Source organism: Triticum urartu, chromosome 7A (assembly GCF_056163025.1).
Source record: "Triticum urartu cultivar PI428250 chromosome 7A, HENAU_Tu73, whole genome shotgun sequence".
Lineage (NCBI taxonomy): Eukaryota > Viridiplantae > Streptophyta > Magnoliopsida > Poales > Poaceae > Triticum > Triticum urartu.
In genome coordinates this window covers 577,625,449-577,653,095 of record NC_141879.1, presented here as the reverse complement: position 1 = coordinate 577,653,095, position 27,647 = coordinate 577,625,449, and the positions used below count along the sequence as shown (strand labels likewise).

Below are 27,647 nucleotides of genomic sequence, written 5' to 3'. Positions count from 1 at the left end.
ACCGGATGGTCACGAGCTTGGAGTGATTGGATGCGTCGATCGAGGAAGACCTCCAGCAGGTCCATACCAGTCACTCCATCGTGGACAAGTTGGACAACCCGCTCGACCAACACCTTCACCTGCGCCTTCTCCTCCGGGATCACTCTCAAGGTGGAGGGCTTCTCCACTCGAGCCATAGAAAAGGGGGGGAGTCCAGTCGACTGGCCCGGGGTCGGCTGGTCCTTCTAGTAGAACCAGGTCGACTGCCAATCCCGGACCGAATCGGGAAGGATCATAGTTGGGAAAGTGCTTTTGTTCCTCATTTGAATTCCAAGACCCCCGCACATCTGTATCACGTGCGTCCTCTCATCACTCGGATTGGCCTTCTTGACTGTCTGAGAGCGACATGTGAAATGTGCTTGAAGAGACCCTAGTGTGGTCGACAACCCAAGAAGTTCTCGCACATGGACACGAAAGCGGCAAGGTACATGATGGTGTTTGGAGAAAAGTGGCGGAGTTGAGCCCCAAAGAAGTTCAAGAAACCACGAAAGAAAGGGTGGGGAGGCAAAGAAATCCCCCGGTCGACATGGGTGGCTAGGAGAACGCACTCACCCTCCTACGGCTGCGGCTCAGTCTCGTTCCCCGGGAGCCGCACCGATTCGTGGGGGATCAGTCCCCCCCTCAACCAGGTCATTGATTTCATCTTGAGTAATTCTCGAGCGGATCCAGTCGCCCTGGATCCAGCTAGGCGGCAGGCCGGACCTCGGCGAAGATCCGCCCCGGCTGGTCTTCTTCCCTTTCGCCTTCGCGGTCGCCTTCTTTGCATGCTCCAACGCCATCGTCTTCTCCTTCTCCATGGCAACGAATCGAGTTCGAGTAGGATGACGACGTCGAGAGCAGAAGCAGGCGCAGCGGAGAAGATCTGAGGAGGAGGAAGAAGAATGGGGGCGCACTGTTCAAAAGCCCCGGTCCGACGCCTTATATAAGGTCACTTCCGAGTGACTGACTTGTAGGCCCGGAGATCAAGGCGGCCTGCCTAATCCGTCCCGATTACTGCGGCCTCCCCCGCCCGGCGCGCTTCCCAAAATTCGAATCCTGTGAAATCCGCAGACGGCAGAACAACCCGTCAGACGGGAGATTTTTTCCATATCAACACTCGAAACTTAGCAGCGAAAGTTCATTCGACAAAACCAAGAATGGATCAAGGCGACTGAACAAGCAGTTGAAGCCATCATAAATGTTCATTCTACCTCTGGGCAAGACATTATCAAAGCACAAAAGCTGAATTGGAGGGATTATCAACTCCTCCACTCGGACCCTAAACCATTCGGGGGCTAATGATGAAGCTATGTGCGTAGGGTAGGGTCATAGGCCTGACCTGAACATCCTCCCCTAGGACGTCACCCTAAAGCCAGGATCATTCAAAGGGTACCATCATCCACTCGACCAGAGACGTTCCACTCGGAAGAATCAATGTCACTCGACCGTCGCAGAAGTCACTCGACGAGCAGAAGAGCTAAAGCTACTCTGCATGAACAACGGTCGGGCATTTACTTGTAGGCTTAATTGTCATTTATAGAACTTTAGTGTGGGCGTTACCAGTAACGTTCTCTCTTCAATGTACCTTAAACCCTCTGTGACGTGGGCTGGCTGGGGTCCTGGCACACTCTATATAAGCCACCCCCCTCCACAGGCACAAGGGTTCGCACTCCCTGTAACTCACACGCATATAATCCAGTCGACCGCCTCCGGGCTCCGAGACGTAGGGCTGTTACTTCCTCCAAGAAGAACCACGACAGCGGCCAAGTTTGCCGCCCAGCACGATGAGCTGGAAGCCGCGCGGCGCAAGGCCGCGACCGACGAGAAGGAGGACCTCATGAACAAAGCGCACGCCATCCTCATGCTTGGCATGGGCCGTCCGGCCGGGTTCCCTGGAGCGACCGTCAGCCCGGCGAGCACAGGCTCGTCGGTCACCCGGCCTACGCACTACCAGTCGCCAACCTCGCGCACCGCGCCCATGTCGCCCGGCTTTCCTACGCCAAGGCCTGATGGCCAGACCCGTTTCTCGGGGTCGCCGGACGTGGGCTTGTTCACGCCGTCGACACCGTGCCCCGCGGCCGTCATCGACCTCAACGTCACGCCTGGGTCCAGTAGCGGCGGCCGGCCATCCGTCGAGATGCAAAGAAAGCAGGCACGGGAACCATGCCGGCCCCTCACGTCTTGTTTGACGGAATGCCAACCCCAACGCCAACGGTCGACAACCCCTTCTACAACCAGTACATGGAGGAAGTGATCTTAGAGGGTGGGCATGGCCATGCCTACGACCCCGAGGAGACCCAAAGTCAGGACGGTCGTGCCCAGTACGTGCCCGATGAAGAGGCCGACGACCGTCATGACTATGACCATGGTGACTCGTGGCATGAAAACGATGACATCTATGTCGAAGGTGATGGTGATGAAGAAGAAGTCAATGACGTTGATATTAGTGGCGAGCCATTTTCATCGACGAGCTCACCCAAAGAGCGGAAGCACAAAAGAAGAGGAAGAGCATTCGCACGGGTTCATACACACAAGATGAGGACAAGTTGATTTTCCAAGCTTGGATGGAGATTAGCCAAGATCCGAGGACCGGCGCGCAACAAAAGGGCATTGTTTTTTGGACGAGAGTCCACAAAACATTCAATGAAAGGAAGATGTTCGAGCCCTACCAAATTACAAGCAACCGTGGCATCGGCTCGATTCAAAAGAGATGGTTGTTCATCCAAGAAGAGTGCAACAAGTATCAAGCCCCATTTGAGAGCGTTCAAGCACGGCCCGTGAGTGGTCTTGGCGTTGGGGACACGGTATGCTCTCCTCTTCCCAGCCCTTTCCTTTGCTACGGCCATGAGACTTCGGCCTTGTATATGTTTGCATGTTCACTTCTTGTTGATCATGTGTTGTAGGCATTTCAATCTTTGGAGGCATTCAAGGCCCGGTAGAATGACAAGCCATTCACTCTTACGCATTGTTGGACGCTCATCAACAATTGCCCTAAGTTCAAGGATCAATACCATGAACTACAAAGGAAGAGAGGACTGAAGACGACCAAGTTCGCCGGAGGTGGAGATGGCGAGGCGTTGAAGAGGCCGAGGGGCAAGACCAACTCCAAGTTTAAGACGACCAAGTTCGCCGGGGGCGGAGATGGCGAGGCGTTGAAGAGGCCAAGGGGCAAGACCAACTCCAAGGTTGATGACATACGTGATGCCTCATCCATGGCATTGCATGACACTTTGCATGCCATGATGTCTCAAAAGGATGTGAGGGACGAGAAGAAGCGGCAAAGCAAGGACGAGCAAATGAAGCAATACCTAGACCTTCAAAGAAAGAAGCTTGGGATGGAGGAGGTGGCCAAGAAGAGGAAGATCGACATGGAGGAGGCGGCCCGGCAAAGGAAGCTCGACAGGGAAGAGGCCGCCCGGCAAAGGCAGCTCGACATTGAGGCCGACAACGTCAAGGCCAGGCAGAGGCAGCTCGACATCGAGGCCACCAATGCCGCCACCAAAGCGAAGGAGGTGGCCCTTGCGATCATGAGCGTGGACTTGTCGAAGATGAGCGACAAGACGAGGGCCTGGTTTGAGGCCAGGCATAAGGAGATGCTCTACGCCGAAGGCCTGAACTAGGTCGTCCGATCGGTGTGGCCGTTTTTTTTATGCTGGCATGGGTGCCGCCCTCCCGCTGGGCCGCTGGCAGTGTGCCGGCGAGAAAACATTCATTTTGGAGGCCGGCTCTGTTGCCGGCCGCTGGCTGTGTTGCCGGCGAGGACAACTATTCATTTTGGAGGCTGGCTGTGTTACCGGCCGCTGGCGATAGACGTGTAGGCAGCTGGCTTTGTTGCCGGTGTGATGAACTAGGGTCGTGAACTAGGGCTTGGCATTTGAAACGTTGCTTTTTTTAAATAGACGCGAACAGGATGGGGAAACGGATGCGGCCGCGCGCTGGGTGATAACCCACAAGTATAGGGGATCGCCACAGCTTTCGAGGGTAGAGTATTCAACCCAAATTTATTGATTCGACACAAGGGGAGCCAAAGAATATTCTCAAGTATTAGCAGCTGAGTTGTCAATTCAAGCACACCTGGAAACTTAGTATCTGCAGGAGAGTGTTTAGTAGCAAAGTAATACGATAGTGGTGGTGACGGTAACAAAAAAATAATGAAAGCAAAGTAATATTTTTGGTATTTTGTAGTGATTGTAACAATAGCAACGGGAAAGTAAATAAGCGAAAACCAGTATATGGGAAGCTCGTTGGCATCGGATCAATGATGGATAATTATGCCGGATGCGGTTCATCATGTAAAAGTCATAACATAGGGTGACACAGAACTAGCTCCAATTCGTCAATGCAATGTAGGCATGTATTCCGAATATAGTCATACGTGCTTATGGAAAAGAACTTGCATGACATCTTTTGTTCTACCCTCCCGTGGCAGCGGGGTCCTAATGGAAACTAAGGGATATTAAGGCCTCCTTTTAATAGAGAACCGGAACAAAGCATTAGCACATAGTGATTACATGAACTCCTCAAACTACGGTCATCACCGGTAAGTATCCCGATTATTGTCACTTCGGGGTTAACGGATCATAACACATAATAGGTGACTATAGACTTGCAAGATAGGATCAAGAACTCTCATATATTAATGAAAACATAATAGGTTCAGATCTGAAATCATGGCACTCGGGCCCTAGTGACAAGCATTAAGCATAGCAAAGTCATAGCAACATCAATCCTAGAACATAGTGGATACTAGGGATCAAACCCTAATAAAACTAACTCGATTACATGATAAATCGCATCCAACCCATCACCGTCCAGCAAGCCTACGATGGAATTACTCACGCATGTCGGTGAGCATCATGAAATTGGTGATGGAGGATGGTTGATGCTGATGACGGCGATGGATTCCCCTCTCTGGAGCCCCGAACGGACTCCAGATCAGCCCTCCCGAGAGGTTTTAGGGCTTGGCAGCGGCTCCATATTGTAAAACGCGATGATTTCTTCTGCCTTATTTTTTTCTCCCCAAAAGCATATATATAGAGTTGGAGTTGGAGTCGGGAGGTCTCCAGGGGGCCCATGAGGTAGGGGGGCGCGCCCTATGGGGGGGCCCACCCACGTGGAAAGGGTGTGGGCCCCCTGGTCTTCATCTTTGGCGATGATTTTTTATTATTTATTGTAAGATATTCCGTGGAGTTTCAGGTCATTCCGAGAACTTTTGTTTTCTGCACATAAAACAACATCATGGCAATTCTGCTAAAAACAGCATCAGTCCGGGTTAGTTCCATTCAAATCATACAAGTTAGAGTCCAAAACAAGGGCAAAAGTGTTTGGATAAGTAGATACGACGGAGACGTATCAACTCCCCCAAGCTTAAACCCTTGCTTGTCCTCAAGCAATTCAGTTGACAGACTGAAAGAAATAAAGAAAAACTTTTACAAACTCGGTTTGCTCTTGTTGTTATAAATATGTCAAGCTAGCATTCAAGTTTTCAGCAAAGATTATAACTAACCACATTTGCAATAATTCTCAGGTCTCATGATTACCCATATCAATAGCATAATCAACTAGCAAGCCATAAATATAAATCTCGGATGACAAAACTTTCTCAAAACAATCATAATATGATATAACAAGATGTATCTCGCTAGCCCTTTCTGAGACCGCAAAACATAAATGCAGAGCACCTTTAAAGATCAAGGACTGACTAGACATTGTAATTCATGGTAAAAGAGATCCAATCATAGTAACACCCAATATAAATTAACAGTGATGAATGCAAATGACAGCTGCGCTCTCCAGCTAGTGCTTTTAATAAGAGGGTGATGACTCAACATAAAAGTAAATAGATAGGCCCTTCGCAGAGGGAAGCAGGGATTTGTAGAGGTGCCAGAGCTCGGTTTTGAAATAGAGGTGAATAATATTTTGAGTGGTATACTTTCATTGTCAACATAACAACCAAGAGATGGCGATATCTTCCATGCCACACACATTATAGGCGGTTCCCAAACAGAATGGTAAAGTTTATACTCCCCTCCACCAACAAACATCAATCTATGGCTTGCTCGGAACAACGAGTGCCTCCAACATACATCAGGTCCAAGGGGGAGTTTTGTGTTATAATTATTTTTGATTTAGTTTGCATAAAGCATGGGATTGGGCATCCCGGTGACTAGCCATATTCTCGTGAGTGAGGAGCGGAGTCCACTCCTCTTGAGAATAACCCGCCTAGCATGGAAGATACAGACAGCCCTAGTTGATAAAGGAGCTATTCGAGCATACAAAACAGGATGATTATTTGAAGGTTTAGAGTTTGGCACATACAAATTTACTTGGAACGGCAGGTAGATACCACATATAGGAAGGTATAGTGGACTCATTTGGAATAACTTTGGGGTATAAGGGATTGGATGCACAAGAAGTATCCCCGCTTAGTACAGGTGAAGGCTAGCAAAAGACTGGGAAGCGACCAACTAGAGAGCGACAACAACCATGTACATGCATTAAAATTAATAAACATTGGATGCAAGCATGAGTAGGATATAATCCACCATGAACATAAATATCGTGAAGGCTATGTTGATTTGTTTCAACTACATGCGTGAACATGTGCCAAGTCAAGTCACTTAAATCATTCAGAGGAGGATACCACCCTATCATACCACATCATAACCATTTTAATAGCATGTTGGCACGCAAGGTAAACCATTATAACTCATAGCTAATCAAGCATGGCACAAGCAACTATGATCTCTAATTGTCATTGCGAACATGTTTATTCATAACAAGCTGAATCAAGAACGATGAACTCATCATATTTACAAAAACAAAAGAGGTCGAGTTCGTACCAGCTTTTTCTCATCTCAGTCAGTCCATCATATATCATCATAATTTCCTTTCACTTGCACGACCGAACGATGTGAATAATAATAAGAGTGCACGTGCATTGGACTAAGCTGGAATCTGCAGGCATTCAATAAACAGGAGAAGACAAGGCAATATGGGCTCTTTTGGTTAAATCAAAAATAAAGCATATAAGAGCCACTTCAACAATTTAATCATGGTCTTCTCCTACCGACCCGCAAAGAAAAGAAAAGAAATAAAACTATTTACACGGGAAAGCTCCCAACAAGCAAAAGAAGAACATGAAATATTTTTGGGTTTTCTTTTTAATAAGTACTACAAGCATGGAAAGTAAATTAATTAAAAGCTACAACTATTTTTCTGGTTTTTTCTTAAGGTTTATTAAACACACAAGAAGAAAGCATAAAAGAAAATAAACTAGCATGTATGATACAATGAAAAATTATGAACACCGACATCTAGCAATGAGTGTGTGTGAACATAAATGTAATGTTGGTGAGAAATACATACTCCCCCAAGCTTAGGCTTTTGGCCTAAGTTGGTCTATGGCCACGGCTGGCCTGGCTGATATCCATAATAATAGTTGTTGGGGTCGTACTGTGATGAGGAAGAAGAAGGCTCCGATTGCCACTGGCTGGCAATCATCTCCGGATCCCACTGATAGTTAGACTGTCGTGAAGGATCAAATTGTAGTTCCGGTTCTGGCTCCTCGGCTGGTGCAGGGTTCCGGTAGGCGTGAATAGCCGTCAACGAAACAAGGTACGTGCCTACAGTCAAATCAAACAAAGAAGGAGCAGGCAAGGTAATAGTCTTAGGATGATGTTTATTAAAGAACAATTGATATTTAAGCTCTCCTACCCTATTCTTAATAATAAAATCATGTGCCACCATACTTTTATAATCTAGATAAACACGAGGCAACACTTTTTCTTCCTTCTCAGCATGCCTAATAGGTATGTTAAAATGTGCAGCTAGGCGTGTAGCATAGATGCCTCCAAAGATGGGGCCCTTTGTACGGTTCAGACTTAACCGTTTAGCAATAATACCTCCCATACTAAAAGTGTTATCACTGTATAAACCTTGGAGCAAAATAATAATATCAGGGATACTAAGGTTTCCACAGTTTCCGCGACCAATTAAGCAACGACTAGCAAATACTGCAAAGTAACGTAAGACAGGAAAATGTATGCTAGTGATTCGTGCATCGGAAACCTTCCTAGTTTCCCCTACAGTGATAGTATCAATAAATCCCTCCACATCATCACAATGTGGTTCTTCTGTCTTGCCCTCAAAAGGGACTAAACAAATCCGACAAAAATCATAAAGTGACATCTCCTTATGCTCATCATATAAATGAAACTCCACCGTAGGTGGTGAGTTCCTAGAATAAAAATGAAAGTTTTGCACAAAGGTATTTGTGAGTAAGAGATACTGATCGCATTGGTCGTGGAGGAAAGCGGTGAGGCCTGCATTATGAGCCAATTCATGAAAATCTTCATAAATCCCGGCTGCTCTCAAGAAATCCTCGGAAGGCCATTCACATGCCCGAACCTCCGCGATGCGCGGCAAATTATACTTAGGCTTTGGTTCCTTTCCTTTGAGCTTTGGCTCGATAAGCCCCTCAATAATCTCCTCATCATATTCGAAAAATTCTGAATTTTTTTGTAACTTCAAAATAAAAGTAAACCAAACTCAATAATATTGATAGCAACCAGTCCTACAAGTGCCTAGGGCCTATATCATGCTTCAAAACTAATTTTGACCATATAAATTTGACATGCAAGCTCAAGAACAGGGTCACCTAAGCAGAAAAATTTGCAATGAATAAAGCACTAGAACAAAAACTAATTGGACCAATAGAGGAGTCACATACCAAGGAACAATCTCCCCCAGCAGTTTTGTGATAGGTGCTTTGAGCAAGGAGATCAAAAATGGCAGCAAAGAGGGCTGGAACTCGTGCTTGAGTTGGTTTTTCGTGTTTGTGGGAGGAAGAAGAAGAGGATGGGTGCAGGAATAAGTGGAGGAGGGCCACCGTGGGCCCATGAGGCAAGGGGCGCGCCCTAGAGGGGTGGGCGCGCCCTCCACCCTCGTGGCAAGGTGGTTGGCCCCCCTGGTGTGTGTTCTTTGTTCCATAAATCCTCAAATATTCTAGAAAAAATCATATTTAATTTTCAGGGCATTTGGAGAACTTTTATTTTCGAGGTATTTTTATATTGCACGGATAATCAGATAACAGACATAAAATTATTTATTTTTACTTTATTTCAACTAAATAACAGAAAGTATAGAGAGGGTACAGAAGGTTGTGCTTCTAGTTTCATCCATCTCATGCTCATCAAAAGGAATCCACTAACAAGGTTGATCAAGTCTTGTTAACAAACTCATTCCAATTAACATGAAACCGGAGAAATTTCGAATAACACTAGGTTACCTCAACGGGGATATGCACATCCCCAATAATAAGTATATCATATTTCTTCTTGACAGTAGGAAGAGGAAATTCAAACCCTCCAAATACAATCGATGGAATTTTTCCGATAGAATTGATACTATGAACTTGAGGTTGTTTCCTCAGTAAATGTACCGTATGCTCATTACCATTGACAAGAAAAGTGACATTGCCTTTGTTGCAATCAATAACAGCCCCTGCAGTATTAAGAAAAGGTCTTCCAAGAATAATAAACATACTATCGTCCTCGGGAATATCAAGAATAACAAAGTCCGTTAAAATAGTAACGTTTACAACCACAACAGGTATAGCAGTTGATTTATCAGCCATTTGCAAAGATATTTCCGTAGGTGTCAACTTATTTAAGTCAAGTCTACGATATAAAGAGAGAGGCATAACTCTAACACCGGCTACAATATCACATAAAGCATTTTTAACATAGTTTCTTTTAATGGAGCATGGTATAGTAGGTACTCCTGGATCTCCAAGTTTCTTTGGTATTCCACCCTTAAAAGTATAATTAGCAAGCATGGTGGAAATTTCAGCTTCTGGTATCTTTCTTTTATTTGTAGCAATATCTTTCATGTACTTAGCATAAGGATTCATTTGGAGCATATCAGTCAATCGCATACGCAAAAAGATAGGTCTAATCATTTCAGCAAAGCGCTCCAAATCCTCATCATCCTTTTTCTTGGATGGTTTGGGAGGAAAAGGCATGGGTATCTGAACCCAAGGCTCTCTTTCTTTACCATGTTTCCTAGCAACAAAGTCTTTCTTATCATAACGTTGATTCTTTGATTGTGGGTTATCAAGATCAACAGCAGGTTCAATTTCTACATCATTATCATTACTAGGTTGAGTATTATTATGAACATCATCATTAACATTTTCATTAGGTTCATGTTCATTGTCAGATTGTGTTTCAGCATCAAACATAGAGATACAATTTGGATTAGCAGGTGGTTTAGCAATAGGTTCACTAGAAGTTTGCACAGTTCTATCATTTTTATTTTTCTTCCTTTTAGAAGAACTAGGTGCATCAATATTATTTCTCTGAGAATCTTGCTCAATTCTCTTAGGGTGGACGTCAGGATACAAAGGTTCCTGAGTCATTCTACCAGTTCTAGTAGCCACTTTAACAGCATAATCGTTTTTCTTACTATTCATCTCATTGAGCAATTCTTTTTGAGCTTTAAGTACTTGTTCTACTTGAGTGGTAACCATAGAAGCATGTTTGCTAACAAGTTTAAGTTCACCTCTAATATTAGCGATATAATCACCTAAATATTTAATCATATCAGCATCTTGTTTTAATTGTCTACCAAAATAAGCATTGAAGTCTTCTTGCTTAAACATAAAATTATCAAACTCATCCAAGCATTGACTAGCAATTTTAGCAGGAGGAATTTCAGCTTTATCATATCTATAGAGAGAATTTACCGTTACTACCTATGTCGGGTTATCGAGGTCTGGAGGTTCTTCAATAAATAAAGGATTAAGATCATATGTTTCTTCAATAGGCCGTAAATTAAGACCATGTATTTCTTCAATAGGAGGTAAATTCTTAACATCTTCAGCTTTAATACCCTTTCCTTTCATAGATTTCTTTGCCTCTTGCATATCTTCGGGACTGAGAAATAGGACACCTCTCTTCTTTGGAGTTGGTTTAGGAATAGGATCATTAATTGGAGCAGGAGCTGGCTCAGGAGGTGCCCAATTATTTTCATTTGTCAACATATTATTCAATAAGATTTCAGCTTCATCCGGTGTTCTTTCCCTAAAAAGAGAACCAACACAACTATCCAGGTAATCTCTGGAAGCATCGGTTATTCCATTGTAAAAGATATCAAGTATTTCATTTTTCTTAAGAGGATGATCAGGCAAAGCATTAAGTAACTTGAGAAGCCTCCCCCAAGGTTGTGGGAGACTCTTTTCTTTAATTTGCACAAAGTTGTATATTTCCTTTAAAGCAGCTCGTTTCTTATGAGCAGGGAAATATTTAGCAGAGAAGTAGTAAATCATATCCTGGGGACTACGCACACAACCAGGATCAAGAGAATTAAACCATATCTTAGCATCACCCTTTAATGAGAACGGAAATATTTTAAGGATATAAAAGTAGCGAGATCTCTCATCATTGTGAACAGGGTGGCTATATCATTTAATTTAGTAAGATGTGCCACAACAGTTTCAGATTCATAGCCATGAAAAGGATCAGATTCAACCAAAGTAATTATATCAGGATCAACAGAGAATTCATAATCCTTATCAGTAACACAGATGGGTGAAGTAGCAAAAGCAGGTTCAGGTCTCATCCTAGCATTTAGAGATTGCTTATTCCATTTAGCTAATAACCTTATCTTTGCAAGCTAAAATAGCTAAAGAAGCTTCTTAATCAAATAAATAACCCTCAGGAATAACAAGTGATTCTTCATCATCACTTTCATCATCATAATCAGATTCAATATTTTCAATCTCTCTAGCCCTAGCAAGTCGTTCCTCGAGAAAATCACCAAGTGGCACAGTAGTATCAAGCATAGAGGTAGTTTCATCATAAGTATCATGTATAGCAGAAGTAGCATCATCAATAACATGCGACATATCAGAATGAATAGCAGAAGCAGGTTTAGGTGTCGCAAGCTTGCTCATAACATAAGGTGAATCAAGTGCAGAGCTAGATGGTAGTTCCTTACCTCCCCTCATAGTTGAGGGCTAAATTGTTGTCTTAGCATCTTTCAAATTCTTCATAGTGTCCAGCAGATATAAATCCCAAGTGACTCAAAGAATAGAGCTATGCTCCCCGGCAACAGCGCTAGAAATTAGTCTTGATAACCCACAAGTATAGGGGATCGCAACAGCTTTTGGGGGTAGATTATTCAACCCAATTTATTGATTCGATACAAGGGGAGCCAAAGAATATTCTCAAGTATTAGCAACTGAGTTGTCAATTCAACCACACCTGGAAACTTAGTATCTGCAGCAGAGTGTTTAGTAGCAAAGTAATACGATAGTGGTGGTGATGGTAACAAAAAAGTAATGAAAACAAAGTAATATTTTTGGTATTTTGTAGTGATTGTAACAATAGCAACCGGAAAGTAAAAAAGCGTAAACCAGTATATGGAAAGCTCGTAGGCATCGGATCAATGATGGATAATTATGCTGGATGCGGTTCATCATGTAATAGTCATACCATAGGGTGACACAGAACTAGCTCCAATTCATCAATGTAATGTAGGCATGTATTCCGAATATAGTCATACGTGCTTATGGAAAAGAACTTGCATGGCATCTTTTGTCCTACCCTCCTGTGGCAGCGGGGTCCTAATGGAAACTAAGGGATATTAAGGCCTCCTTTTAATAGAGAACCGGAACAAAGCATTAACACATAGTGAATACATGAACTCCTCAAACTACGGTCATCACCGGTAAGTATCCCGATTATTGTCACTCCGGGGTTAACGGATCATAACACATAGTAGGTGACTATAGACTTGCAAGATAGGATCAGGAACTCTCATATATTGATGAAAACATAATAGGTTCAGATCTGAAATCATGGCACTCGGGCCCTAGTGACAAGCATTAAGCATACCAAAGTCATAGCAACATCAATCTCAGAACATAATGGATACTAGGGATCAAACCCTAACAAAACTAACTCGATTACATGATAAATCTCATCCAACCCATCACTGTCCAGCAAGCCTACGATGGAATTACTCACGCACGGCGGCGAGCATCATGAAATTGGTGATGGAGGATGGTTGATGATGACGACGGTGACGGATTCCCCTCTCTGGAGCCCTGAATGGACTCCAGATCAGCCCTCCCGAGAGGTGGCTTGACGGCGGCTCCGTATCGTAAAACGTGATGATTTCTTCTCCCTTATTTTTTTCTCTTCCCGAAAGCATATATATAGAGTTGGAGCTGGAGTCGGGAGGTCTCCAGGGGGCCCACGAGGTAGGGGGCGCGCCCTAGGGGGGAGGGCGCCCCCACCCTCGTGGCAAGGGTGTGGGCCCCCTGGTCTTCATCTTTGGCAAGGATTTTTTATTATTTATTGTAAGATATTCCATGGAGTTTCAGGTCATTCCGAGAACTTTTGTTTTCTGCACTTAAAACAACATCATGGCAATTCTGCTGAAAACATCGTCAGTCCGGGTTAGTTCCATTCAAATCATACAAGTTAGAGTCCAAAACAAGGGCAAAAGTGTTTGGAAAAGTAGATACGACGGAGATGTATCACTGGGCGCACGGCCACCGCATCCCAGGACATGCCCGGACACGACCCCAAATCCCTACCTAAACGGACAGAATCCGGACAAAACGGACGTCCGTTTGGGGTCGCGCGGTGGAGTTGGCCTGACAAATCGAAGAAGCGTCGCCCTCACGCCGATGCGGCGAAAGCTGCGACTGCGATGCGGTGGCTCGACCTCGACGAGCACTAACTAGACGGAGAATAAAATGATCACGCCATACACATTCTCTTGTCTGTCAGTCTGTCGCGCTCGATCGTCCCATTCAGCTACGTACGGCTGGGTCAATACTCAGCAGTAGTGTAGTGTTGGTTAGCAGGATGGATAGACATCACGCCCCGTCGTCGGTGTGCTCTCGATTCGCCGCATGATTTTGATGTGGTAGATGTGCGACCACTCTCAACTATCGGGCGGGATGGTAGCAGAGGGCGTTGCAATTTATAAGCGCGACGGATGTGGTGCGCCAAATCTAGCGCGTGAGCTCCCGCTTTTTCCCACGCGCGCTAGTTTCTCGTCATCGCTGGAGCGCGCGAAAACGTCCCTCACGTGCTAAAACATCCCTCACTTGCTGGTCATGGAAGATTCTGAGCCACGCAAAACCCTTGATGAGTACACCTTTGCCACAATACCGATCTAGGCGAGGTTCCCAATTGACTCTCATAAAAGGCAACAGAGATAGGAGAACTGATGGAAGTCGATGGCAAAGAAGATGGTACGACGCTGGGAAAATGTTTGAGGGTGAAGGTGAGGATCAATGTTGCAGAACCTCTTATGAGGGGCCTTTATTTGGATGTGGAGCCAGAGGAGGGTGGTAGTCAGGGAGTGACAGGAAGTGAGATGGAAGTGACTATTTCTGAAGATGAGAAGGGGGAAGAGAAGAAGGATAAAAGAATATGGTGCTACTTCGAGTATGAATACCTGCCAGACTTCTGCTTCAGCTGTGGGAGGCTGGGATACCTGGATAAAGACTGCACAATCAAGCTAAAAAGGGGTCAGAATGCTAAGTTTGGTAGATGGTTAAGGTATGTACCGGAAAGAGCTCATGTAAGTGATGTGGGTCTTCCGGCGAAAGGGAGATGGGGAAAGCCTGGGGCGAAGACGCATGCATGCCTTGACAGAGACCGATGGAGCACCGAAATTTGTCCCTGCATGTTCCATGACGATCGATGTTGCGCGTCTCGATCTCGGCCCAGGATCGAGTGGCTTCCAGGCACGCGGTCGTGTCATTCGTGCGGTGTGGATGGCTTTGCTGAAAGTCGTTTATTGTCTCCCTTTTTGCTTAGCATGCAGTGGCGCACTCTTAATTTTGATGGATTTGGTATGAACTGGTTGCGTCGGTGGAGATATCGCGGGTGTCGCAACTCGCAACACACGTTTTAGTCGCCGGTGATCGCGTGTGTATTTCATGGTCCGTTTATACGTCGCCTGCCATGGTAACCAGGTCTAGCTAAATGGGCGATCACCATGCTGCACGAAACTGCAGCTCACAAGCTTGTGCGCGGACGTCAGGAGCCATCGGCAACAGGTTCACCGTGGGTTAGTCCGCCGCCTCCACCGATGCGATGCCATGGAGTGCGGCACGGCTGGTCAGCGTCTCCATGAATGGCACTGAACCTGCAGTTTAGTCAGAATGGGCCGTAGCAGATCATGGCACTGTAGCGAGTCACCGGTGCAGGCGCGGCACGGTTGCTTTGTACACACCCCTAATCAGCAATGAAGGTCCCTAAGTTTCGCCTATATTTTCTACCTATTATTTTTGTTGAGCGGAAACCATTCGACTGCTTTTTCAGGTTTCATCAGAATTTTTTTGAGACAATCTAGTTCCGTCAGTTGTCCATTTTACCTTTTTTAGAAACACTTATAGCTTTATTCATACTCATCACAATTACAGGTACATCCCTCCCGCTCCCGTGGCGCTCCCGGCGGCACCAGGCCGCCAAACCTAGCCGTAGAGGAGGGGCCAAATCGAGCTACCCTACCTGCATTGGCGGCGTGCCCCTGCTCAAAAGGTGGTGGGATCCCGTGCATCATTCTGGCAGCGGTGTTGGGCGCCCGGGGTGGCGGATCCGAGGCTGGTCGCGGCGCCGGTCAGGTCGGCACGGCTGCGGATGCGCATGTCCCCTTCGGCTGTGTGGGCGGCCATGATGCAGCCAGGAGATGGGCATGCTCGTTCCAGTGATTCGGGTTTCTTCTTGGGTGCGCCTCGACGGGATCTGGCAGGAACGGCATGGCTGGTGGCGGCGCTCCGGCAGCTCCTGGCGCGTGGATCCTGCGGGTGGGGATGTGGCTGGCGGCTCCTGGCTGCTCGACGAGGCCCCTCCTGATGGTGCTGCAGTTGTAGTGGGTTATTCGAGCTACGGCCCAACAACCCTGCTCAGCGGGTTGGGGCGGGGTGGCGGCCCCCCCTCCCGACTTGGTGCTGTGGAGCTGGTCGGCTTGCTAGCCCGACATGGCTGGCGACGTGGTGGAGGTTGCCGGGGCGGTGGCCCCGGATTTGGTGAAAGCGACTTCGGCTAGTGGGTGGTGAGCGCGCCTGTGCTTGGTGGTTCGGGGGATCGCACGGCCAGTGCAGGGTTGGCCTCAGCAGGATTGGGTTTGTTGGCTGCGTAGGTATGAGCAGGTGGTGACTGAGCATCTTCGGGATAAATCTTATGCCCGGCCTTTGCCGGATCCGGCGACGGCGATGCCCGTGGGCATCGTGCTCTTTCTTGGAAGCATTGTTGTTGTGCGGTGCTCCTTCACCCTTCCGTGGCCTTGGCTCCGGAGGGATACCTCACATCTTCGGGATCAGGCGATGAAGGCGCCTTCATGTCTTCTTTCTTCTTGGGGGCATCTTCTCGGAGTCGGCCACAACATGGAGGCCAGTGGATGGCGGCATATCTGCCGCGTGGTTGCGGCATCTTCGCCGCATAGTTTGCTGAGGTGGCCATTTCGGGGGCGTTGATTTCTATTTGGAAACGATGATGGCGTCGAGAGGAGATTTGATCGCGAATCGAGCTTCGGTAGTTGGATCTTCCTGGCATGTCCGAGGTGCTCTTCCGTTGGTTGCTTGGTTGCTTTGAGTACGGAGCTACGGTGGAGTGTGTCGATGCGATGACGATGATAGGCGCTCGGTGGTCGGTTACGGAGGGTATGGTCAGCGCAAGTCCTACATATTTCCCTTGTGATGATCGTCGTCAAAGTCGGAGCTATCGATTGTTTGCATGTGTAGCCTTCTGTTGGTTGGATTGTATCAGTTTTAGCCAGGTTGGCCGGTGGTACCCATGTTATGTGGGTCGGATTGTATCGGTTTTAGCCCGGTTTTCCGTCAATTAACCGGGCAATTATATCCTTCTTAATCAATGAAAAGGGCAAGTCTTTTGCCCTGTTTAAAAAAATTACAGGTACACTGATTTGGACCTAACATCCAAGAAAATTGAAAGTAACTCCTATGACTAAGAATTACAATGAAATCTCTTGAAAACACCTTCTTCGTGGCGTCAATCTCTGCTCGAAGAAATACTCCAAAGACTTCAGTAAAGAGGTTGCAATTTGGCTGGGGCAACGATGTTGTTACTCCTTCACCCGCACGGACAATATCAATAATGATTTTAAAAGCGACTTGAGTCACTCTTCCAAAAAGATGGGAAACCTTGATTGATGAACATACTTGGGCCAGGGATGATCCCTTAGAAGTGCAGACCGTCGAATCACTATGTCTTCACCATGGCGTCGATAAAGATTTCAACTCCACAAAAATTCAGACCAACAAAAAATGATTCATACAACAACATCAACTCATCAGATCTGAATAATCGGATCTGCGAGGACAAAAAACTCTCTAATCTCATGGCACCACCAAAAGAACGAGAGGAAATTTATTCTCACAAAACTAAAATAATCACTAGACGATGACGAAGTACATAGAGGTCTTGAAGATTCTAGACCCCCCCTCTCAGCGCCAAGATGACAGCCGGAGGTGAGAGGATCTTTTCTCAGATGACAATGACGGGAGCACGAGAAACACTAACAAAACTTTATGTCCCCATCATTTTGTCGGGAGATCCTACTTCATGCCTTCAACGCCATCTAAACCAACTGACGCTTGCTATAGCGCCCTACTAGGCCGGCCCACGAATGCGTAACGCCAGCACACACAAAATCCTAAAAGGAGTTGTTACACTGAGGATTCAAACCTAGGCTTTTGCTTTCTAAACCCACTTGACTAACCACTAGAGCTACAAGCTACCTGGTACTAGTATACAGTAGTACCTCAATAATAATTAAGGACAATACTGGCTGCATGATGACACCTCTCCAACGTATGTACTTTTTAACGCGTTTCCTCTTGTTTTGGACTCTAATTTGCATGATTTGAATGAGACTAACCCCGGACTGACGTTGTTTTCAGCAGAACTACCATGGTGTTGTTTTTGTGCAGAAATAAAAGTTCTCGGAATGGAACGAAACTTTGCGAGGAATTTTTACCCAATAAAAGAGAATTACTGGAGCCAAGAGTCACCTGAGGGGGCCCCTGGGTGGGTGATACGTCTCCAATGTATCTATAATTTTTGATTGTTCCATGCTATTATATTATCCATCTAGGATGTTTTATATACATTTATATGCTATTTTATATGATTTTTGGGACTAACCTATTAACCTAGAGCCCAGTGCCAGTTTCAGTTTTTCCTTTGTTTTGAGTTTTACAGAAAAGGAATACCAAATGGAGTCCAGTTGACATGCCAATTTTTAATGATTTTTTATGGACTAAAAGAAGCCCCTGAAGTAAAACAATTGGGCAAGAAGAGTCTCGGGCCATCCACGAGGGTGATGGCGCGCCCTACCCCCCGGGCGTGTCCCCCTATGTCATGGACGACTCGGAGACCCCCTTGGCGTGAGACCGACGCCAAAAATTCCTATAAATACTCAAACCTCCAGAAAATAACCTGGATCGGGAGTTCCGTCGCCGCAAGCCTCTGTAGCCACCGAAAACCAATCTAGACACGTTCCGACACCCTGCCGGAGGGGGGAATCCATCATCGGTGGCCATCTTCATCATCCCGGCGCTCTTCATGACGAGGAGGGAGTAGTTCGCCCTCGGTGTTGAGGGTATGTACCAGTAGCTATGTGTTTGATCTCTCTCTCTCTCTCTCTCTCTCTCTCTCTCGTTCTTGATTCAGCATGATCTTGATGTATCATGAGCTTTGCTATTATAGTTGGATCTTATGATGTTTCTCCCCCTCTACTCTCTTGTAATGGATTGAGTTTTCCCTTTGAAGTTATCTTATCGGATTAAGTCTCTAAGGATTTCCGAACACTTGATGTATGTCTTGCATGCGCTTATCTGTGGTGACAATGGGATATTCACGTGATCCACTTGATGTATGTTTTGGTGATCAACTTGCGAGTTCCGTGACCTTGTGAACTTATACATAGGGGTTGGCACACGTTTTCTTCTTGACTCTCTAGTAGAAACTTTGGGGCACTCTTTGAAATTCTTTGTGTTGGTTGAATAGATGAATCTAAGATTGTGTGATGTATATCGTATAATTATACCCACGGATACTTGAGGTGACATTGGAGTATCTAGATGACATTAGGTTTTTGGTTGATTTGTGTCTTAAGGTGTTCTTCTAGTACGAACACTAGGATAGATTGAATGGAAAGAATAGCTTCGTGTTATTTTACTACAGATTCTTGAATAGATCGATCAGAATGGATAACTTCGAGGTGGTTTCGTACACTACAATAATCTCTTCATTTGTTCTCCGCTATTAGTGACTTTAAAGTGACTCTTTGTTGCATGTTGAGGAATAGTTATATGATCCAATTATGTTATTATTGTTGAGAGAATTTGGACTAGTGAAAGTATGAACCCTAGGCCTTGTTACATAGCATTGCAATCCCGTTTGTGCTCACTTTTATCATTAGTTACTTTGCTGTTTTTATATTTTCTGATTACAAAAACCTATATCTACCATCCATATTGTACTTGTATCACCATCTCTTTGCCGAACTAGTGTACCTATACAATTTGCCATTGTATTGGGTGTGTTGTGGACACAAGAGACTCTTTCTTATTTGGTTGCAGGGTTGTTCGAGAGAGACCATCTTCATCCTATGCCTCCCGCAGATTGATAAACCTTAGGTCATCCACGTGAGGGAAATTTGCTACTGTCCTACAAACCTCTGCACTTGGAGGCCCAACAACGTCTACAAGAAGAAGGTTGTGTAGTAGACATGAAGCTATTTTCTGGCGCCGTTTCCGAGGAGGTTAGCGCTTGAAGGTATATCTTTAGATCTTGCTATTGAATCTTTTTGTTTCTTGTTTTATCACTAGTTTAGTCTATAAAAGAGAACTACAAAAAAATGGAATTGAGGTTGCCTCATATGCTTCATCTTTTTAATATCTTTTGTGAAAATAAGGATTCCGATACTTGTGCCAAAGTGTATTAAAATGTTTGGCACTAAGTCTTTGGATGATGAGCATGATTGCAATGTTGTTAGTATGAATTCTTTGAATATCCATGATACTAATGATATGCAAAGCGACAAGCTTGGGGATGCTATGTTTGATGAAGATGATATTTTTTGTCCCCCAAGTTTTGATGAGAAAGTTTATTATGATGATAGTATGCCTCCTATTTATGATGATTATATTGATGAAAATGGGTTTGGAAGAGTGTCAACTTTAAGAAGTAATGATCCCACTATTTTGGAGGATGTTGAATCTCATTGTGATAATTATAAAAGTGGATTTTGAGAGGTCATGACTTTATTTAGTAATGATTCCACTATCTTGGAAGAGGTTTCAATTGATTATGATGAGAACAAAGTTGCTACTTATGATGATTATTGTGATGATACTTATGTTATAAAAAGTAGTGACGATTATATTTACAAAACTTGTCATGATTATGATTACCCTTTTCTTGAACATTACTCTTTTAATGTGGAAACAATTTATAGTATTTGAGTTTCTTATGATACTCCCACTATTCCGAATGAGAAGAATTTTACTTATATGGAGAGTAATATAAAATTCTATGCTTGTAGATCATGAAAAGAATGCTTTATGTGATAGTTATGTTGTTGAATTCATTCATGATACTACTGAAAATCATTAAGAGGGAGGAATATGTGCTTGTAGGAATTGTAATAATATTAAGTTTCCTCTCTATGTGTGGAAAATCTTGAAGTTAACCTTATTTTACCTACCTATGCAAGATGATTCTTGTTCCCACAAGTTGTTTCCTCACAAAATCCCTATGCATAGGAAGTGGGTTAGACTTAAATGTGCTTGCCATATGCTTCATGATTCTCCTATTATGTTTCAATTCTTATCTTTTATGTGAGCATCATTGAAATTATCATGCCTAGCTAGAAATGCATTAAAGAAAAGCGCTTGTTGGGAGACAAACCAATATTTATACCTAATGTTTTTGTGTGTTCACATGATTATGCTACTGTAGTAATCATGTTTTATAGCTTTTGTTTCAATAAAGTGCCAAGAAAAGCCTTTAGGATCTTCTTGGGTGATTGTCGTTTGATCTTGCTGATAAAAACAGAAAGTATGCGCTCACGAAAATAATAATCATTTTTTACCAGAGAGCGATAAAATACCAATTCTATCTGCAGTACATCAATATACTTTTTATCCTGGTCGTCCTAATTTTTCAGAATTTTTGGAGTTACAGAAGTATTCGAAATATCTAGATTACTACAGACTGTTCTGTTTTTGACATATTGTGTTTTCATTGTGTTGTTTGCTTATTTTGATGAATCTATGAGTAGTATCGGAGGGTATGAACCATAGAGAAGTTGGAATAGGTAGATAATACACCAATATGAATTTAGAATGAGTTCACAACATTACCTAAGTGGTGATTTATTTTCTTATACTAACGGAGCTTACGAGTTTTCTGTTAAGTTTTGTGTTGTGAAGTCTTCAAGTTTTGGGTAAAGATTCGATGGACTATGGAATAAGGAGTGGCAAGAGCCTAAGCTTGGGGATTCCCAAGGCACCCCAAGGTAATATTCAAGGACAACCAAGAGCCTAAGCTTGGGGATGCCCCGGATGTCATCCCCTCTTTCATCTTCATTCATCGGTAACTTTACTTGGAGCTATATTTTTATTCACCACATGATATGTGTTTTTCTTGAAGCATCATTTTATTTTATTTTGTTTTTCTTGCTGTTTGAATAATATCCCAAGATCTGAAATTATTAAATGTTAGAGAGTCTTCACATAGTTACATACACTACTAGAAAAACTAGCATTAACGACGATGGCCCAAAAACGCTTGGTTGTTAAGTTGAGTCCCCGGAGGTAAACCAGCCTACCTTTTTTTTGAAGGGAGGTAAACCAGCCTACCTAATACCAACCTGTAGCTAACTATGCGGTAATTATTGTTCTGACCTTTGTTTGCATGTACATGCACCCAGATTCGGTTTTGTAGCACACACATATCCAACCTTATCCACATATTTTTTATGCTTGATTAAAAGGGAGTGGGACGGCTGAATATTGTTGGCACAAGCCAGAAAGTATTGGCAATTTCTGTAGGATACCTCCGTAACAGAAAACAGATCTATAATATTCCATCCAATGTGCCTCTTTATTCTCTCCTTCCTGTTCAATCGGCGGCACCTCCACATCGCATCTCCCTTTTCTTCTCCTCTGCCGAGCCTACACCTCGCCGGTCGCCTCGACCCAGACGCCCTGCTGCCTGCAAGTAGCTGGTCGCCTCGACCCGTCACGTCCGCGCTGCTGGCTACACCTTGCCGGTCGCCTCGACCCGGACGCGTCCGCGTTGCTGCCTACATGTCGTCGGTCGCCTTGACCCCGTCGCCTCCACACTACCGCCTGCACATCGCGGGTTGCCTAGACCCCAGTGCACCTGAGCTACCTCCTGCATATTGCCATTTGCCAACGCGATTCCATTGTACAGTACGTTGGTTGGTTTCCTCCTTCCTCTGTTTTGTTGGTCCTTCATGTACACAGAACAGTCGGGTGGCTATATACTTTACAAAAGGGATCATGATAATATAATAATATTATGGTATATTAAGAGAGATAAACGAGCTGCAAAATTTGGTTGGGTGTGACTATGTCACATCGAGATGTGTGATAATATCGCACATCTAACATGACATCATCCTGTAATGTGGCCTCTTCCTCCGGATCGCCAGGGCTTATTTGTTTGTTTTGTTTGTCACGACCTGTCCAACAACACGCAGCCCTGTCACCTGCCCCCTCCCCCACTGCTGGGCCTTTGTTGTTGGGCTTCTTCATGGGCCAGTTTGTCCCAGTTGTTTGTTTGTCTGTCGCGGCCCAACAAAAGAATACGACCTGTGTAGACCCCTTGTAGAATTCTTCTCTTCATCCAGAAATTCTGCTTCTTTCAGAAACGTCATCAACCTTTTTTGTGTGCTTGTATGTATGTGGTATCTAAAAAAGAAACAAAACAACCCATAGCTAGATCATGCATACCAGTGTGTTTGTGAAGCTGTATCAGTCCATAAGAATGAACGGAAAGGAGAACAAAAAAGAATAAAACAAAAAAAAGAATAAAACACAAGGAAAACTCCAGTTTCTTCAGTTTTGCATATTTAGGTATCATTGTGCCAGTGTATCGGAGATTCGGGGTGCAGTTTCAGTTTGAGAGCCTAAGAAACTTATTAGACTAACTAACCTGTTGGTACATTATTCGTTCGCGAGAAGACAACAAAAAGATGAAAAAAAGGAACATAAGAGAATTGATGCCTTGATGAAAACATCATTTTGACTATATAATTACATAGATGAATACAAAAACCGCCTGAGTTGCGAGTCGGCAGTGGAGTTGCAATTGGGGTGAAAACAAAACAAAACCTACAACCCACGAGTTACGAGTCGGGGTGGAGTTGCAACTATGGCATGAAAAAAGAAAAACTAAAACACCCCTGTCCCCGAGTTGGGAGTCGATGTTGGGCTTGCAACAAGGGCGATGGATACGCCCCCTAGTTGTGTGTCAATGGCCTGATTGCAACTACCATGAAACAGAAAAAGAAACAAAACAACCAACCACCCCCCCTGAGTTGCGACTTGAGGATTGACTTGTAACTAGCGCAACTACAAACTACACCCGCTCGAGTTGCGAATCGACGGTGGACTTGCAACTGAGGCGAATACAAAAAGCCTTGAGTTGCGAGTCGATGGTGGACTTGCAACTAGGGTGAATACAAAACCGCCTGAGTTGCGAGTCGGCGATGGAGTTGCAACTACGATGAATACAAAACAAAACCTACAACCCTGAGTTGCGAGCCGAGGGTGGAGTTGCAACTATGGCACACAAAAGAAAACCAAAAACACCGCTGTCCCCGAGTAGCGAGTTGATGTTGGACTTGCTACAGGGGCGACGGATACCCCCCTAGTTGCGGGTCAACGGTTTGATTGCAACTACCATGAAACAGAAAAATAAACAAAACAACCAACCACTCCCCCCCCCCTGAGTTGCGACTTGAGGCTTGACCTGCAACTAGCTCAACTACAAAATACACCCCGCTCGAGTTGTGACTCGGGGGTGGAGTTGCAACTAGGGTGAACAAAAATACCTGCTTGAGTTGCGAGTTGACAATGAACTTGCAACTGGGGGGATAAAAAAGCGTTGAGTTACGAGTCGATGTTTGACTTGCAACTGGAATGAATACAAAAACCACCTAAGTTGCGATTCGATGGTTGAGTTGCAACTGGGGTGAACAGGAAAAAAAACTACAACCTCTCGAGTTGCAAGTCGAGGGTGGAGTTACAACTACCATGAAACAAAAAAAACAAGCCCCCCCCCCGCCCGAGTTGCGAGTTGAGGCTTGACTTGCGACTAGGGAAACTATCAAACTACACCCGCTCGAGTTGCGACTCAGGGGTGGAGATGCAACTAGGGTGAACAAAAAAATCCTGCTTGAGTTGCGAGTCGACAATGGACTTGCAACTGGGGGGGGGGGAATAAAAAAAGCGTTGAGTTACGAGTCGATGTTTGACTTGCAACTGGAATGAATACAAAAACCACCTGAGTTACGATTCGATGGTTGAGTTGCAACTGGGGAGAACAGGAAAAACTAAAACTACAACCTCTCGAGTTGCAAGTCGACCTCGAGTTGCAAGTTAAGGGTGGAGTTGCAACTACCATGAAACAAACCCCCCCCCCCCCCCACCGTAAAAACATCAAGTTTCATCTACAGGCATAAACATATTGTACCATAGTTCTAACATGATTTACAAAATGAGAGATAAATGAGAGTAAAAAATGTGGTACAAAATGCATACAGTTGGGCATCCCTCCAAAAAAATGCAGACATAAGACAACTTATAATAAACAGGAATTTAAATCTACTTCTTAGTAAATTGAAATTGCAGACATAAAGACAACTTAAATAACAAGAATTTAAATCTGCTTCTTAGAAAAATGAAATTGCAGACAACTTAGTGAGAGGAACTAACATCCTAATTTAATCATTTCCTAGGACCCTTCCCACACAGATCAGACAAAACGTACTCCTAAAATCTAATCATTTCAAAATTTAATCAAACAGATAGACCCTTTAATCAAAGATGAACTAAAAAAACAAGAAGAGCATACCCTAGATAGATTCAAAAAAAGTTGATGAACCCTAACCCACATTTCACGAGATTGGAGAGGATGGACCCTAAAAAATATGGAAAACAAACAAGAAACCAAAAAGAAATGTGGATCTGATAATGAACCCTACCTACAATTGGGGACATTTGGGGGCATTTTGGGACATTGGGGACGAACCCCTAGATGTATACTGCTAAAATCAGTGAGCAAAAGGAACAAACAAAAGGACAAAACAGTAGGAAAAAGGAACAAAAAAAGACTACCTACGATGCGTCTCCATCTCCTTCTCCTTCTCCAGAATTCGCCTGCGCCTCGAGCACCAGCTGCCAGATAGAAAAATGGGAAGACGACAGAAGAGAAATGGGGAACGGCCGAACTGAATGCTTCAGCACAAAGAACATCCGCTCCCTCGAATTCAGACCTCGCACAGAAAAACAGCCCACGAGCCCAACAACGCAATGCGGCCCGCGAAAAAACACGCAGAAACAAAACAACCTGCTAACAAGATGGGCCGCATGCGCAGAGAACGACGAGCAACACGAGCGGGGTGCACGACAATGACAAAAACAAGCTAGCGCGAATCTTGACGACAGGATGAGATCCAATGGCTGTGGACTTAGATGTGAGATAGCTATTTCACATCTGGATGTGAAATAGCAAACCTGAATTTGGTTCTGTACTTATGCAAATCTTAATCTCTAGTAAGAGAGAAATATGATGCCACTAGTTTATGTAAGCCTAAATCTGTAGTTATCCATATGCTTCCTATTTCAGCTTTTACCGTATTCATAAATAGTGACCCAATAAGTTTTGTCCTTACCTTTTTTTAGCCTTCAGTACATCAACATTCACTTATTTAATTTAATTTACTTTGTAAAGCCTTTGCGCACATTTCAAACTGACCCTATATGTATGGATTATCCTTATCACAATGAGGCTCATATGCGATAAGAGGAACTATAGAGAAAAAATACGAGTTAGCTACAAAAGATACTACGCAAACCTAAAAATATTATTCAAGCTATCTAGTTTAGGATGATATAACGTGGTTGCTAGCTCTCATCGATACAAATGATGCGCCAACAAATACTCTTGTTCAGTGCGAATTGGGATGAAGATGATTCTAAAAGTGAGTTTCTAACTAGCTTGTACAATATGGAGAATTTGTTTCTACACTTAATTGTTTTGAAGTTACTCATAATATGTTATAAGCTATGAAAGATGAAGTTGATGCCAGCAACGACAGTGACATAGGAATAATATGGATGACTATGATGCTATGAGAAAATTTCAAAAAAATTCGAGCAAGTGAAACTGGTACTTGAAGAGAAGTCCACTGGCATGGTGCAAGAAGTGTTAGAAATTAAGCGGCTTATGTTTGGTAAATTTCTAAGTGATGGTTCTCATGAAAGCCAACATGAACAAGTAAGTTGTTCTCATACATATATTTTATATCCCACACTTTGCGCCAATTTATTATGTTTTATATGCCATACTTTGCGCCAATTTATTTACATGGACTGGCTTTCATAAACTACTCACCATTTTGTAGGACTGGTGGTCCATCGTAAATCTTTAGAAGCATCTGAAGGAGATTCTAATTGCCAATGAAGAATGATATCCATTCATGCAACGATGGTGTCCCCCGATTGAATATTAATAAATATTATATTTTCTTGTTCTCTCATTTTCCAGTTAGATATGATAAAGTACATTGGTCACATAAGCAGTGCTTTTGACTCATATTTTTTGTGGTATTTTAATTCCATAATCGTATGTCAAATTTTGTTAATTTATCTCATTTCTATTAATAAAAGTGGTTATGATCCTTTCAATTCATATTCTTATGTTTCTACGATGATGTGGATGGTACTATTGAAATGTTGAATGATTCATAAAATGATCGCTGAATGGAAAGTTATTACTAAATATAAGTTATTCTGAAGGATATCATAATGGTGAAGAGAGTGGTTGTTAACACTATAAAGTGGTTGTTAAGGATACTTTGGTAACCATGAGAATATGATTAGCAAAAAAATGTGGTCGTTAATACTAAGTGTGGTCATTATTGCCTTAAGATTGACGACGACGCACCATCCCGTCGTTACATTTGTAACGACCACAAGATGTGGTCATTATACTATTAATGACGGAGCCTATTAATACCAGCAGATTGTGGTCGTTAATGATCATTAACGACCACAATCCAACTTTTAACAACCACATATACCATCGTTAAAAACCATTTTCCTAGTAGTGATAATTATTCAACTACTCATTGTGCTTCACTTATATCTTTTGGAGTAGTTTGTCGTTTGCTCTAGTGCTTCACTTATATCTTTTTAGAGCATGGCAGTAGTTTTATTTTGAAGACATTGTTGAACTCTCATGCTTCACTTATATCATTTAGAGAGTCTCTAAACAGCATGGTAGTTTGCTTTGGTTATGAAACTAGTCCTAATATGATGG

General features: G+C 43.8%; 1 protein-coding gene across 1 annotated transcript; it reads left to right on the top strand.

The window, feature by feature from the left end:
- Positions 1-22,168: 22,168 nt before the first annotated feature.
- LOC147960508 (uncharacterized) lies at positions 22,169-26,757 on the top strand. Its single transcript, XM_087533385.1, has 3 exons — positions 22,169-22,510; positions 26,484-26,603; positions 26,731-26,757. The coding sequence occupies exons 1-3, from the start codon at positions 22,169-22,171 to the stop codon at positions 26,755-26,757; spliced, it is 489 nt and encodes a 162-aa protein (XP_087389511.1).
- The last annotated feature ends 890 nt before the right edge of the window (positions 26,758-27,647 follow it).

Coding starts and splice junctions, on each gene's coding strand:
- LOC147960508 (XM_087533385.1), top strand. CDS start 22,169: ATGTGCCTCTTTATTCTCTCCTTCCTGTTCAATCGGCGGCACCTCCAC. Junction 22,511..26,483: donor CAACGCGATTCCATTGTACA/GTACGTTGGTTG, acceptor AAAAAATTCGAG/CAAGTGAAACTGGTACTTGA. Junction 26,604..26,730: donor ATGAAAGCCAACATGAACAA/GTAAGTTGTTCT, acceptor ACCATTTTGTAG/GACTGGTGGTCCATCGTAAA.